The following is a 13146-nucleotide window of genomic DNA, read 5'->3' as shown; positions in this document are numbered from 1 at the left end:
GTTTTTTTAAACCAACCTAGATATCCAACCTGTTTTGCGAGCCGACCAATTCCAGGGCAACCACCTGCTTTGCAAGTAGTCTGGAGTTGCCGCATTTGAATCTCTGTGGCCACAAGGGGATTTTTGTTCCTCCTTGGATTTGAACCTGAGACCTCTGACACTTTTAACATTTGGAGCCAAACTCAAACCAATCAGACATCACTCTTGTGGTTAGTTGATAGTGTTTTTCTCTTGTGGTTTAGAAATTGTGGTTTACATTTTATTGCTATTTCCTTTTTATGTTTACAATTCATCATTTTTTTCATCTTGAGGGCTCTTTGGTTGGTTTTTCATTTAGTTCTGTACAAATAAAGCTGTCTTTATGGATTAATCTATCTATATGGACATGGAAGATTTGTATTTGGGAGGCTTTTTCCATGGATAGAAGGATGGCGTTTTTAATTAGGAGGGCAAGTTTGAAAAAAAAAACGTGACTTTCTATATAAAATTCTAAAAACTTATTGAATAAGTCATGTTCTATATAATTAAGTCACTATCAAACAGTCATGTATAATTAGTGATGACCAAATCAGTCCGGCCTGGCCCGGGATCGGTAAGGGACCGATTATGGGACCGAAAACCGGACCGGTTGGGGTTTTTGATAGTTTCATGGGACCGGGAACGGTTATGGGACCGGCTATGGACTGGCCCAGCCCGGCCCGAAAATTCAAATAATTTTATAAATAAATGTATTTTTAAATAATTTTATAATGTATTTTTATAAGACAATGTAGTTTTAATTATATTAAAACGCATTTTTAAAGTATATTTGAGTGACCCAATTGTAAATTTTATAATGTATTAAAAATATATATCATTAATTTTTTTTAAAAAAAATCTTATTTTTTAAAGTCGGGACCGTCGTCCTATAACCGGTTATGAAGTACCTTGACCGATCCTACCATTTTCGACCCGGACCGGTTATGGCCCGTTATGAGAAAGCCTGGGACCGATTAGGCCTGACCTGGCCTGACCCAGGACCGGTTTTTGGCCATCACTATGTATAGCTGACCGAATAAGCTGTGAGACTCGTTAAGCTCATTAAGTTGCTAACAAACATGCCTTTAGCCTCACGATGAAAATATCAATGAATTGCAGACTACAAGAAGAACAAGGTTATCATTGGTATAACGCCTACGATTGGATTAAAAAAGGCATAGGTTTCAGACAATTTGGTGAAGAAAATAAAATATTACTCGAATAAATAGCATAATTAAGACAAATCAAAAGTGCTTATTAACTTTTGTAGTGCAAAATCGGAGTTTTATAAAAAGTGTTTGGATTAGCTTATGGCGGTACAAAAACGCAAAAAGCTGATAAATTGTTTTTTAATGTTTGACAATTTTTGATTACACGGTAAAGTAACCAAAAATGACATTCTTCCATATTATTGACTCAACATTTGATTTCTTGATGTTTTGCTTACAGGTATTGAAATTAGAGGGCTTTTTTGTTAGAAGAAGAGGTAGATGTCAATACGTATACATGCCACTAGGTATATCTAACCCATGATATTCATTATGTTTCTAAACAAAAACTAGGTTAGATTGTAAAAATCACAGCAAAGGTCGATCGATTCTGAAGAGAAATCGCATAATGGAAATACACAAAAATCGATTTACGTTAGCAATTACAGCAAGATTGATCGATTGTATAAGGAGAAATCACAATAATTCGTGAGGAAGAAGGTCGCTTACGTGTAGGAGAAGAAGGTTGATAATCGATTCTGATTTCTGGTTCGATTTATCTGGTTTCACAGGTTCGATTGTCGGTCGCTTGAGGAAGGATAGGGTAGGATTCGATTTCTCTGGTTCGTATCAAAAAATGAAAAGGGTTAAAGGTAAAGGGTATTAAAAAAAGGGTTAAAAAGGTAAATTGTTAATAAGTTGAATTTGATAAGTTATGGGGATTGACTTATTAAAAACTGCTTATTACCGGTTTGACACCAGTATAAGCAACTTTTTTTTTCTCCATCCAAACGCTTAAAACCATTTATTACCGATACCATCTCAAAATAAGGAGTTGTTTGACAATTGTTGAATGATTATGTGTAAAATGATTAAGAGGCTCTCATGACATAATGTAAAATAAAACATAATTATTTGGTAATTGTTTACAACAAAATTAGAACATCAAATAATTAAGGGAGACTCATAATACAAAATTATTTAAAGTATTTTAGAACCATTAAGAAATATATCTTTTTACCAAACAATATTCGTTTATTGACAATTCAGAGACTGTCTCTTAATGAAACTGTTAAGAGATAAATAAAACCAAACCAATCCCAAAACACCCGCTACCTCTAAATTATAACTCGGACACCCGTGCATGTCATGCTAGTGGTGAGAAGGGCATGAAAGTAATTTGACCTCCCCTGTGTTCTCTTCACCAAAACAGCGGAAAACTCTCTTCTTCCTGCCTTGCATTCTCAAAGGTTGAAACACCGGCGAAAGTTGCAGATAAAATCGACGAATTTCAACTAAACGTTGATCAACAGCAATCCTCGATTACGGATTCTCGTGAGTTTTGTCACCATTCGTAAATATCTTTTATCTGACTTTGTCATCCCAATATGTGCTTAATATGATCAATTGTAGTTCCCCAATTTTTTTTTCCGTGTTTTCCTGAGTTTTCTTGGTATTTTAGGGCTTGAATGTAGTAAGATTAAATTTATTGATTATAATTGGTGTATGAATTTCTGTGTTTTGTGTTGTGGAGTAAGTGGAATTCAGTAAATTGGTAATCTAGGGTTTTTCATTGATTAAGGGTGGGAAGTGCTTAGTTCATTCCGCTATTTCTCTTAATTTGATCAATTGTAGTTCTCTCATGCAATCCGTGTATGTGCTAAGTCCAATGTTCTCGATTTGATTATACCCGGATTTCTTAGTTTTGTTATTGAAGTTTTCTTTTAGGTATTTTGATTGATTAAGCTGGAGGAAGACAATCGTATCCCAATAATTTGCTTAATATGATTCGTATTTATATGTTTTAAGTTTACCAAGGTCGAGTACTCTCTATTTTATGATCTCTGGGTTTCTTAGTACTTTAATATGGAATGACTGGAGTCAAATGGATGGATGGTCCATGGTATTTGACTGATTAACCTAGTTGAAAGCTAATCATGATGCGGATCATCCCTCTTCCCCTATCTAAAGAACATCAACAAGAGTTGTTGGTCATTTCTGTCTCTTGTTGTGTGTTGTCATTAGTTTATGCTGCCTTTTTCATTTACTGTTTAAATTTGTCGATCCTTCTTTTTTGTTTCTTGCCTTATGCATCCAGGTACATATTCCATGATTTTGTTACCCTGATGTTAGCTTCTGTTCCTTTAGTCAGAAGGTTTCTAAAGTTGAGGTTAATGAATTCTTTATTGATTTCTAAGGTTGTGGGTATTATAATATGGATAGGGGAGAAGGGGAGTTTGGTGAAGATAGAGGGTGAGACGGGGGTGTGTAGAGTGGTGGCAGTTAGGTTATGAGAACCCTATGTTAGATAGCGGGGCATTTTATATTTCCCTAGTTTTCATTCTATTGCTTGCAAACTCTTCTGCAACTTACTCATATGTCGTTGCTCTCTTCTTTTCTTTTAAAATTTGAATTACAAGCCGGGAGAGTCTTCATGAAAGTAGCCCCCCTCAAAGGACCTACCCCTACCTCTACATGAGATATATTGGGTTCGTTTGGTCTGGTTTGTCTGCTGTGGGTGATTTTGTATTCTACTACCATAAACATTAAATAGAATACTGCAATGAGAACATACTCAGAAATTTACATCCTTTATGGTTTTCAACTGGAACAACTTAGTTTTTAAATTTTTTTACTATATAATAAAAACCACATGAAAATCGTCTCTAAAATAGTCTTTTTGTAGCTTGCTAAGGATACAGAAACACACTCAGCTTGGAAAAATTAAGAAGAAAAAGTGTATTAGTCTTTTCTCTAGTAGTGGTAATAACTAATAACAGGATTATTTTAGCTGAGTATTAGATGGCAACATGCGTAATGGATGCCATAAGATCTCTTTAATATTACTCCTTGTATAGAGAAGTTAGAATACACTCTTTGGAAGCTCAGTAACTGAAGCATTTGTGCCATTATCCCAAGTCTTTATATTGAGAAACTGATACGCATCAAAAGGATATTTTAAAAATTGAGGGATCTAGTGAATGCCCGTGATTACTATATTCTTGGAATGTTACTCAGTTTTTTAAATAATTAGAATTCTGAGGTGAATTTTATGTTGATAGGTGTCACATCAGTCTTTTCTTGAGTTACCACTTGGAGGAGACCTTGTGGTCACATGTTATGCTGATGTGTCATCAATGTCTGGTAGGGTTAGTGGACCCTACTTGGAGGGTGGTAACAACAAAAGCCAAGAAGTCTATCTATTTTTCTCTATCTCATGGCTTATGATATTTCTGGGTTGTTTTTGTACAGGTTGATCTAGGCTCATGGTTTAGTACAAGATATTTCGTTTGAATTTTATTTCATAATCAGAATGGATCATACACGGTCAAACTCTGGCACTGCTGAGGATAATGCTGGAATTCCTGATGATTTGCGGTGTAAGAGATCAGATGGTAAACAGTGGAGATGCCATGCCATGTCCATGCCAGACAAAACAGTATGCGAGAAGCACTACATTCAGGCAAAGAGAAGAGCTGCAAATTCAGCAATGAGAGCCAGTCTTAAGAAAGCAAAGAGGAAATCGGTAGGTGAAAGCGACAGTTATTTAGAGAGTAAGAGTGATGATATGGATTCACCACTTGTGGATTTCCCCATATCAGGCTCAGGGAATAAACACAAGGAAAAGTTGCCAAAGAAGCAGATTAGTTATTCTCCTGAAACACCTTCCTTCAAAAATTCATCTGTTCACATTTCTTCAAAATCAAATGATGATCCACAAAGAGATTTGGCAGAGTCTGAAGAGACACCAAGGGCTTACAGGACACCATCTTCTGTTGCAGATTCATCAAAGAGCAGATCTGATAAGATGCATGGTGCTAGTGCTATGACGGTAAGCAGATTTGTAATTTTGCATTATTCCTGAATCCTGATAAATTTTCAACAATATTAGTGCAAATATATAATTAGCTCTTAGTACTTCATTACTTGCTCATAGGAGAACGTTATATGAAATGATCCGAGTGTCTTGTTTATAACCAATAATTTGCATAAAGTAGCAATTTACTTTTCCTCGATTCCCATTGTAAGCAATTTACCTTTTCTTAAACGGAATATAGCAACTAACTTCTAGTTTGTTCTATTTCGAGCAACCAAAACTCTGGAACCTGTTTATCGATGATGTAACACGAGTTTCTTCATTTTCTACCATGTCATCATCCATGTGGCTGCTGATGTCGATTTTTTTTAATTTAAATAATTTTTTACTTTAATTAGGTTTTCTTTTTGCCAAGAGTAACAAACAATTACAGACACAAAGAGAGACTATGGGAGCGACCGCTGGCAGCCATCCACCCCCCCTGCTGCTGTGGGGATGCTGGAGAATAGGACAGAGAGTTTGCAGGCAGGATTTCGGGACATAAAGGTAGGGGGGTGGTGAAAAGTCAGCGGAGTGAGTTTCGGGTATGGAATTTTGCTGGAGAGAGCATATAACAATAATAAGATTTGATGCCACATCAACTTATGCAACAAAGCATCAAAACTGACTGGTTAATGTCTTAACTGGTAACAAATTGCCTTAAATGGAATAAATTGGTAGTAAATTGCTAGTTTCCATAAATAAATAAATGTAAGTTGCTAAGCATGAGAATTGAAGAAAAGTATGTTGCTAGTTTATGTATATTGGCCAAAACTTGCCTTCAAATCAAATCTATAGGTCCATATGGAGAGAAACGCAGCAAGATGGTACAAATTATTCCCAATTTATGTTTTTTGTTCAATCCTTATAACCATGTATTGGTGATACCAATGAATTGTGGAATCACCAGACAGCAGACTCCTCACATGCCTTAAATGGAATAAATTGGAGATACATTCACTTGTTTGATGTACTTGATGTACTTTCTTTCACCACATTGGTTTACTCAAAGTTTAGTATGTCTAATAATTTTTGTTGTACTTATATACAATTTTTATTTGGCTCGTTTTCAGGAAACTTCTGATGGAAGCTCAGAATCCTCTGAGGATACAGGTGGGCAAATTTGTCATCAGTGCCGGCGGGATGACACAGAGAGAATTGTCTGGTGCCTCAAATGTGATAGGAGAGGATATTGTGATGAATGCATCGCCACATGGTAACATTGACTGTGTTGGGAATAGTGCATTGCTTTGGACTACAGTTTACTTGACTTAACCCTCTTTTTGCAGGTATCCTGACATTCCAGTTGAAGAAATTCATAGAATTTGCCCCGTATGTCGAGGTAGCTGTAATTGCAAGATGTGTTTACGGGGCGATAATATGATAAAGGTAACAGATTTCTGTTGACTAGATGAAAGTTGATTTAAGTAATAGGATAAAGCGCTCAGTGTCTTTATGCCAAAGGTGGGCGGTGAGAACCATTGGCTTGCTGAGCCTTTCTGATTGGGTTTCTCACTCAAATCAAGTAGCAAAGATGTTGTTCTCCCTTTCTTAAAGGTCCTGGGTTTGTCCATATTTGTAATTATTTTTGGGTGCTCATTTGAAGAATGACCAGAATTTTTTTTAACTTGTAGGGAAAAATACGGGATATACCTGGCCAAGAGAAGTTGGAGCATCTTTTTTGTCTTTTGTCTTCGGTGCTTCCTGTGGTTAAGCAGATCCACTTTGAACAGTGCTCTGAATTAGAACTGGAAAGAAGGCTTCGAGGTATTATGCTTTAAAGATTGAAAATGCAATTGTGGAGTCGTCTAACTTTAATCTTTTTGATATAAAGATAACATGTTTTTGTTTATGTTTTCTTCAGGAAACAGAATAGACCTTCCCAGGACGAAGTTAAACGCAGATGAGCAAATGTGCTGGTATCACTTCCTAGCTGAGAAATATCTATATGCATATAAATACCTGCAAAATAACATCGAGTCATATTTTAATTTGCATTATACTGCTTTTTGCAAAAAAATTAATAATCTGGAAATGCTACATGTTGAATACGACCTTTAGCCAATATCTTCTTTGGTGATGAATGATTTATAAGCACAGAAGTTTCTTTCATTTGCATATGAAAGATATCTCACTAAGAAGTGTATTGTGACAGTGACTTCTGTAGAATACCCATAATTGATTATCACCGGCACTGTGAGAAGTGCTCGTATGATATATGCCTCAGATGCTGCCAAGATGTAAGAAAAGCCTCAAAAGATGGTGGTGAAGCAGAAGTGAGCAGAAATCTGACTGATGGGAGAAATGAAGATACAGATCCCCTTGCAAAGCAAGAGAAACCATTGAAACCAAAAATGAGACTATCCAATAAGCTTTGTGATTGGAAAGCCAACACTGATGGAAGTGTTCCATGCCCGCCAAAGGAACATGGTGGTTGTGGTAACTCACCCTTGATGTTAAAACGTATCTTTAAGATGAATTGGGTTGCAAAACTTGTGAAAAATGTTGATGAAATGGTTAGTGGGTGTAAAATGTATGACTTCAACCCTCCAAAGATAGATGGTGTAAGCAGCACACTATGCCAGTCTGAAGGAAGAGAGAATAACAATGACAATTTCGTGTATGCTCCTTCCAGTCAAGATATAAAAAGTGAAGGGATCAATGAATTTAGAAAGCATTGGATCAAAGGCGAACCTGTTATAGTGAGAGAGGTTTGTGATGAATCATCAATGTTGGGCTGGGATCCTATGGTCATGTGGAAAGGAATTCAAGAGACAACTGATGAAAGAATGAAGGACGATAATAGAGCTGTGAAGGCTATAGATTGCTTAGATCGCTCTGAGGTAGGTTTAAATTTTTGACTCCAATTGGTAGACCTTGTAGAACTATCCTGCCACTTTTAATGTTCTTTCTGAAGAACTACTTCTTTCCCATCATTGTTGGCATTCATAGTTACTATTTTCTGCTATCTTTTGTACTGATTTACATCTCTTTTGCCTATATTTGATGCCAGATAGATATTGAACTTGGACAATTTATTAGAGGATACTCTGAGGGTCGCTTACGGGAAGATCATCAGCCAGAAATGTTAGTGCTAAAGAACTGGCCTTCTCCTAGTGCTTCTGAAGAGTTCTTATTGTACCAGAGACCTGAGTTTATTAGTAAACTGCCTTTGCTCGAGTATATTCATTCCAAATGGGGCCTTCTAAATCTTGCTGCAAAATTGCCTCATTACTCTCTGCAGAATGATGTAGGGCCTAAGATCTTGATTTCTTATGGAATGCATGATGAACTTGGTCAAGGTGACTCAGTAAACATGCTCCGTTTCAATATGCGTGATGTGGTGAGTTCATTTATCTTCATTTCAGGTTTATCCTAATGCTTTTATAATGATCATGCTCCCAACTTCAAGGATTAATATTGACAAGAAATATTCAAGCGTTGGGAATCTGTCATTTTCGCAATCATCTAGATTTTTCAGCACCCTGAGCTTATGATCTGTGACGTCCCAGGCTAACCGTACGTCCAAACCAGATATTGTCCGCTTTGTCCACACACCTGGACGAAAAGGGTTCACTTGGACATATTGGTTCACGTAAGAGTCATGGTTTTAAAAAGCGTCTGAGAAAGGAGGTATCCAGTCCCTTTGAAGGCGACCTTTGTTCCCCCCCAACCGATGTGGGATCTTACAATCCACACCCCTTGGGAGCCCAGCGTCCTCGCTGGCAGACCAGCCTGGAACCTGGCTCTGATACCATCTGTAAAGTCCCAGGCTAACCGTATCAGATATTATCCGCTTTGTCCACACACCTCGACTCACGGTTATAAAATGCGTCCGATAGAGGAGGTATCCAGTCCTTATAACGTGACCTTTGTTCCCCTCCCCAACCAATGTGGGATCTTACATGGTCTGTCTTAAAAATTGAGAGTGAATATATGGTTAATTTTAATAGGGTGGTGGTGGTTTCGAACAATAGCAAATGATTTTTGTGATAAACCCCCTTGCGCTATTAGTAAATAGAAAAGAATGATTTATTATATATTCTTTCTGTTGTAGGTGATATTAATTTTAGTCCAGGTAATATTAATTCAAGTTATGAATTCATGTGGCATGAATAGGTATACCTATTGGTTCATACATGTGAAGTAAAACTACCAGGTTTGCTAAAGACAAAGACTCTGCAGAGACACGGAAGTCTTGGAGAATCTGAGGTAGCCAAGTCACCAGAAAAGGCACCAGACAATTTAAGCGAACAAATGTTACCAAAATCACCGATTGCTGAACACAGTACGAAAAATGACGGGGAGATAAGTTTAGATTCAATTGAAGATGATAGAACAGAAAGCCAAGGGATCAGTATTACTACAACTACCATTCCCACCACTACTGATGATGAGAAAACTCTTAAATGTGAAGATTTAAACAGAAATTGTGAAGAGACCCTTAGAAAGAGTCATCCAGGAGCAATTTGGGACATCTTCCGCCGTGAGGATGTTCCAAAGCTGATCGAGTATATGAGAGTTCATTGGGAGGAAATTGGTATGGCTGACAACATCATAAATGATTCTGTAAGTCCGATCTTACTTTATTTTATTCTGTTAATGAGACGTTTTTCAATTGAGGATCATTGATCTATGATTCATGATCCATGGATCTTAGGTACCATGGCCTCTTCATGAAGGAGTGATATACCTCAACATTCATCATAAAAGGAAACTAAAGGAAGAATTTGGTAAGTTTTACCATCAAGACTTGCAATATTAAGGGATTTTTGTCTATCCTCCATACTTATGTTACAAGTTTCTAAAGTTCTAAATCCTACCATCTAAATATCTCGTGCTTGTAGTTTGCCACAAATGTTCATCAAGGTTACTTTCTTGTTATATTTGATGATTACATACATGTATTTTTTTTATTGTGTCCTGAAATAAATAGATCTATAATAGGGCAAGTGATGGTTTCAACCCGAAATTCCTTACATTGTTGATATTTATGTCAATTCTTGGTCAGGTATAGAGCCATGGTCATTTGAGCAGCAATTAGGGGTTGCTGTATTCATCCCTGCTGGATGTCCTTTCCAAGTGAGGAACCTTCAGGTGAGTTCAATGCTTTTTAAAAGAACTCCTTTCCTAGGACAACTAAAAATTATAAAGTGGATATTTTATGGTGAGGGTGTATTATCTTTTTATGGAGAACCTCTAACTAAAGATCTTAATTCAACACACGTAATTGACTATGGCCAAATTGCATTATTTGCATTCTTCTCTTTCAATCTTAATCTTGTTCTCGTGGGTATATTTTCCAGTATTCATTGTTACTTTGCTTCATTAGTTTCCCCGTGACATGTCATATGAGTATCATCTTTTCTATCTATTTGTTACAAGTTATGGCATTGATGTATATATTTGCTTACTAATTATTTGTATGCACATGTGCATACCGTCGAGATGAACAGTTACCATGGTCTTCTATTGTTTTTCATTTTTTTGCGGTTTTCCCCTGAACATGACCCTACTTGTATAAATTTTCGGGTTTTGTGTTTTAACTACTGTGTTCTCATTTCTGGTTTTTTTCTGTACCACTTTCCCTTCTGTAACTTTTGCAGTCATCGGTTCAATTAGGCCTCGATTTCCTTTTCCCTGAAAGTCTAGCGGAGGCTGTAAGATTAGCTGGAGAAATCCGTGAACTTCCAAATGACCATGATGCAAAGCTTCAGATGTTAGAGGTCGAACATTATTTCACTGCCTATAAGAGCTTACACCCTTTTGTTTTAAGTGCCCTTTTTTGTTGCTTTTCTCTTCTTTTTTGTGGCTTAGCGTTGGTTTTTACTGACTTACTTTACTATTGCCCTTTCTTCTTATCGGTTGTAGGTTGGCAAGATTTCTCTATATGCAGCAAGTTCATCCATTAAAGAAGTTCAAAAATTGGTGTTGGATCCAAAGTAAGACAGTTGGAATCTCTTTTTATTTATGTTTATGCTTCCTTTTAAAGGTTCTACTTTTTTGTGGTCTTTCATGCTTTACAGCACAATTCCTTATTATCTTATATAAATGAGGGCTTTAGCTTTTAAGTTTAATTAGTGCCTGTATGGGCTTAGTGTCCCCTTTTTAGAAAAGGGAAGATTCTGGCTAAAAACGAATATGCAACAATACTTTGAGTTCCTTCACCATTTGTTTGATCTATTTCCCTCCATTTTTCTTCTTCTCGTGGGTCCCATCTTAATTTTGCTCCACATCGTGAAAATGGGACCCACAAAAAGGAATTGCTGAATCGAAGTAAATGGTGAAAATTTGGATGGAGCCAATTTTGATCTTTTATCTAATCCCATATAGAATGCAAACATACTATGATAGAAGAAATCAAGGACCATTATATCCCAACATTAGGTTTCCAACTGCTTTAGATTTTCCCTCTTCATAGCGGAGCTTTAGAACTATCAATGCCACTCGGATATTGTACTCGACAAGCACTTGGAGGAAGTTGAAAACTATAGTTAAACATTGAGGTGACGGTCTAATTATTACTGAGGTAGTTAGGCATGTTTTAAGGGACACTTATTATATACTCCGTCCATCCCAAAATAAATGTCCACAAAAGTAACGTAGTTTTAGAAATTTGTCTTTTTAGTTAACCAAATGACTATTTTATCCTTGATAATTGTTACAATTTTTAGTGACGAATGTGTCTCCATCTCATCAACTCTTGAATATTCCTGCATCATAATTAAGGGTAGAATTATAAATTGTGTAAATTATGGTTTTCGTCCCTGTGGTTTGTTAAAAAAATATGATTTTCGTCCCTGAGCCTAATTCCTACTTTCAAGTACAAGGGACAAAAAAAGCAAAGAATTGTAAACCACAGGAACCAAAACAGCAATAAGTTATAAATTATAAGGACAAAATAGCAATAAGTTGCAAACGGTAGGTATATATGAAACCCCATTAGATTACCCTCTAAAAGAGGAGACCAGTATATTTAGGTATATAACCTTAGACGAAGGATCGTATGAGAATAGGAGTTAAGATTAGATGTGTAAAAAGTGATATGGACCCTTGATCACTTTTAATCTCACCTCCACCCCATGAATTTCACTTATCACTAGAATTGATCCAGTGCATCTCGGTGCACCGTATTAGGATTGATCTTCAATTAAGATTGATCCAAGAGTGAAGATCTCTTCTTACCCTTCTCACTGTAACTTCCATCATCACCAAAATCCAACCCTACAACCTTAAAAATAAATCTTAATTTCAATTTGTGATCTTCTGATTAGTATGAAGTCATTTTTTTCTTTAATACGTTAAAAGGTCATGAATTTAATAAAAATCTCATTTAAGGTTATATACCTAAATGAACCAAAAAAGCCCTTAAGAGAGAGAGATTGGAGGTTCCAACATATAATTTAGGTTAATTGGTCGAAATTTTGCCGATGTGGTACTCTGAATAATTAAACATCATTAGTTGCATTCGAAAAAAAAGTTCTTCCCGTTTTTGGTTCTAGTGTCCTTGTAATTCATAGATGCTCGCTCGTGTTTCTCTTTGCAGGGTTGGTGCCGAGCTCGCTTTTGAAGATCCAAATCTAACGAAATTGGTTTCAATGAATCTCGAGAAGATGACGAAACAACGACAGGTTGCGTGTGCTTGAACTAATTGAATTATTATATAAATTCGCTTCTGGTGCATGTTTTACAACTAGTCCTATATCTTATGCCATAAAAATATACAATTATAGCCTTCAGGAGCTTTCACGGTTCGATCTAATTTAACCCGTAACTTTATTTTATTTCATCTCCAACAGCTCCTTCAAAACGGAGAAAAAAAAGGATTGTTTGGAGTTTTTCGACTTTTTTTTTTCTCAGAAAAATTCTACAAATTTTGAGAATGGAGGAAGAGAGAAAAGGATGTGTTTTTTTATTTTTATATTATTGAATATTTTAATGATATAATTAATGTTGGAATCTTTAAAATTGGGAGATTGTTGGAGTTGAATGTGATTTTTTGGAGATTTTTACGTTTGTTTTCTTTTTCTTGAAGTATATAAATAAATATTTATATACGGCAAA

The 13146-nt window shown here is 36.2% G+C and overlaps 1 protein-coding gene across 6 annotated transcripts; it reads left to right on the top strand.

Annotated features, from left to right (window-relative positions):
* The first annotated feature begins 2383 nt into the window (after nt 1–2383).
* Nucleotides 2384–12827, top strand: LOC112526634 (lysine-specific demethylase JMJ25). Of its 6 annotated transcripts, none has more exons than XM_025137002.1 (15): nt 2384–2561; nt 4479–4873; nt 5009–5058; nt 6156–6298; nt 6372–6471; nt 6717–6849; nt 6947–7001; nt 7238–7925; nt 8096–8425; nt 9202–9651; nt 9743–9815; nt 10094–10179; nt 10689–10808; nt 10954–11024; nt 12629–12728. In XM_025137002.1, the coding sequence occupies exons 2-15, from the start codon at nt 4540–4542 to the stop codon at nt 12726–12728; spliced, it is 2733 nt and encodes a 910-aa protein (XP_024992770.1). In that variant the 5' UTR covers nt 2384–2561; nt 4479–4539. The 6 variants fall into 6 exon arrangements, with proteins under 6 accessions (XP_024992770.1, XP_024992767.1, XP_024992769.1 ...); XM_025137003.1 differs by lacking the exon at nt 2384–2561 and having other exon boundaries at nt 4667–4752; nt 4829–4873; XM_025136999.1 differs by having other exon boundaries at nt 4479–5058; nt 12629–12827.
* The last annotated feature ends 319 nt before the right edge of the window (nt 12828–13146 follow it).

Source organism: Cynara cardunculus (genome assembly GCF_001531365.2).
Source record: "Cynara cardunculus var. scolymus isolate 2C chromosome LG 14, CcrdV1, whole genome shotgun sequence".
Classification (NCBI taxonomy): Eukaryota; Viridiplantae; Streptophyta; class Magnoliopsida; order Asterales; family Asteraceae; genus Cynara; species Cynara cardunculus.
This window is presented reverse-complemented; position numbering and strand designations above follow the sequence as displayed.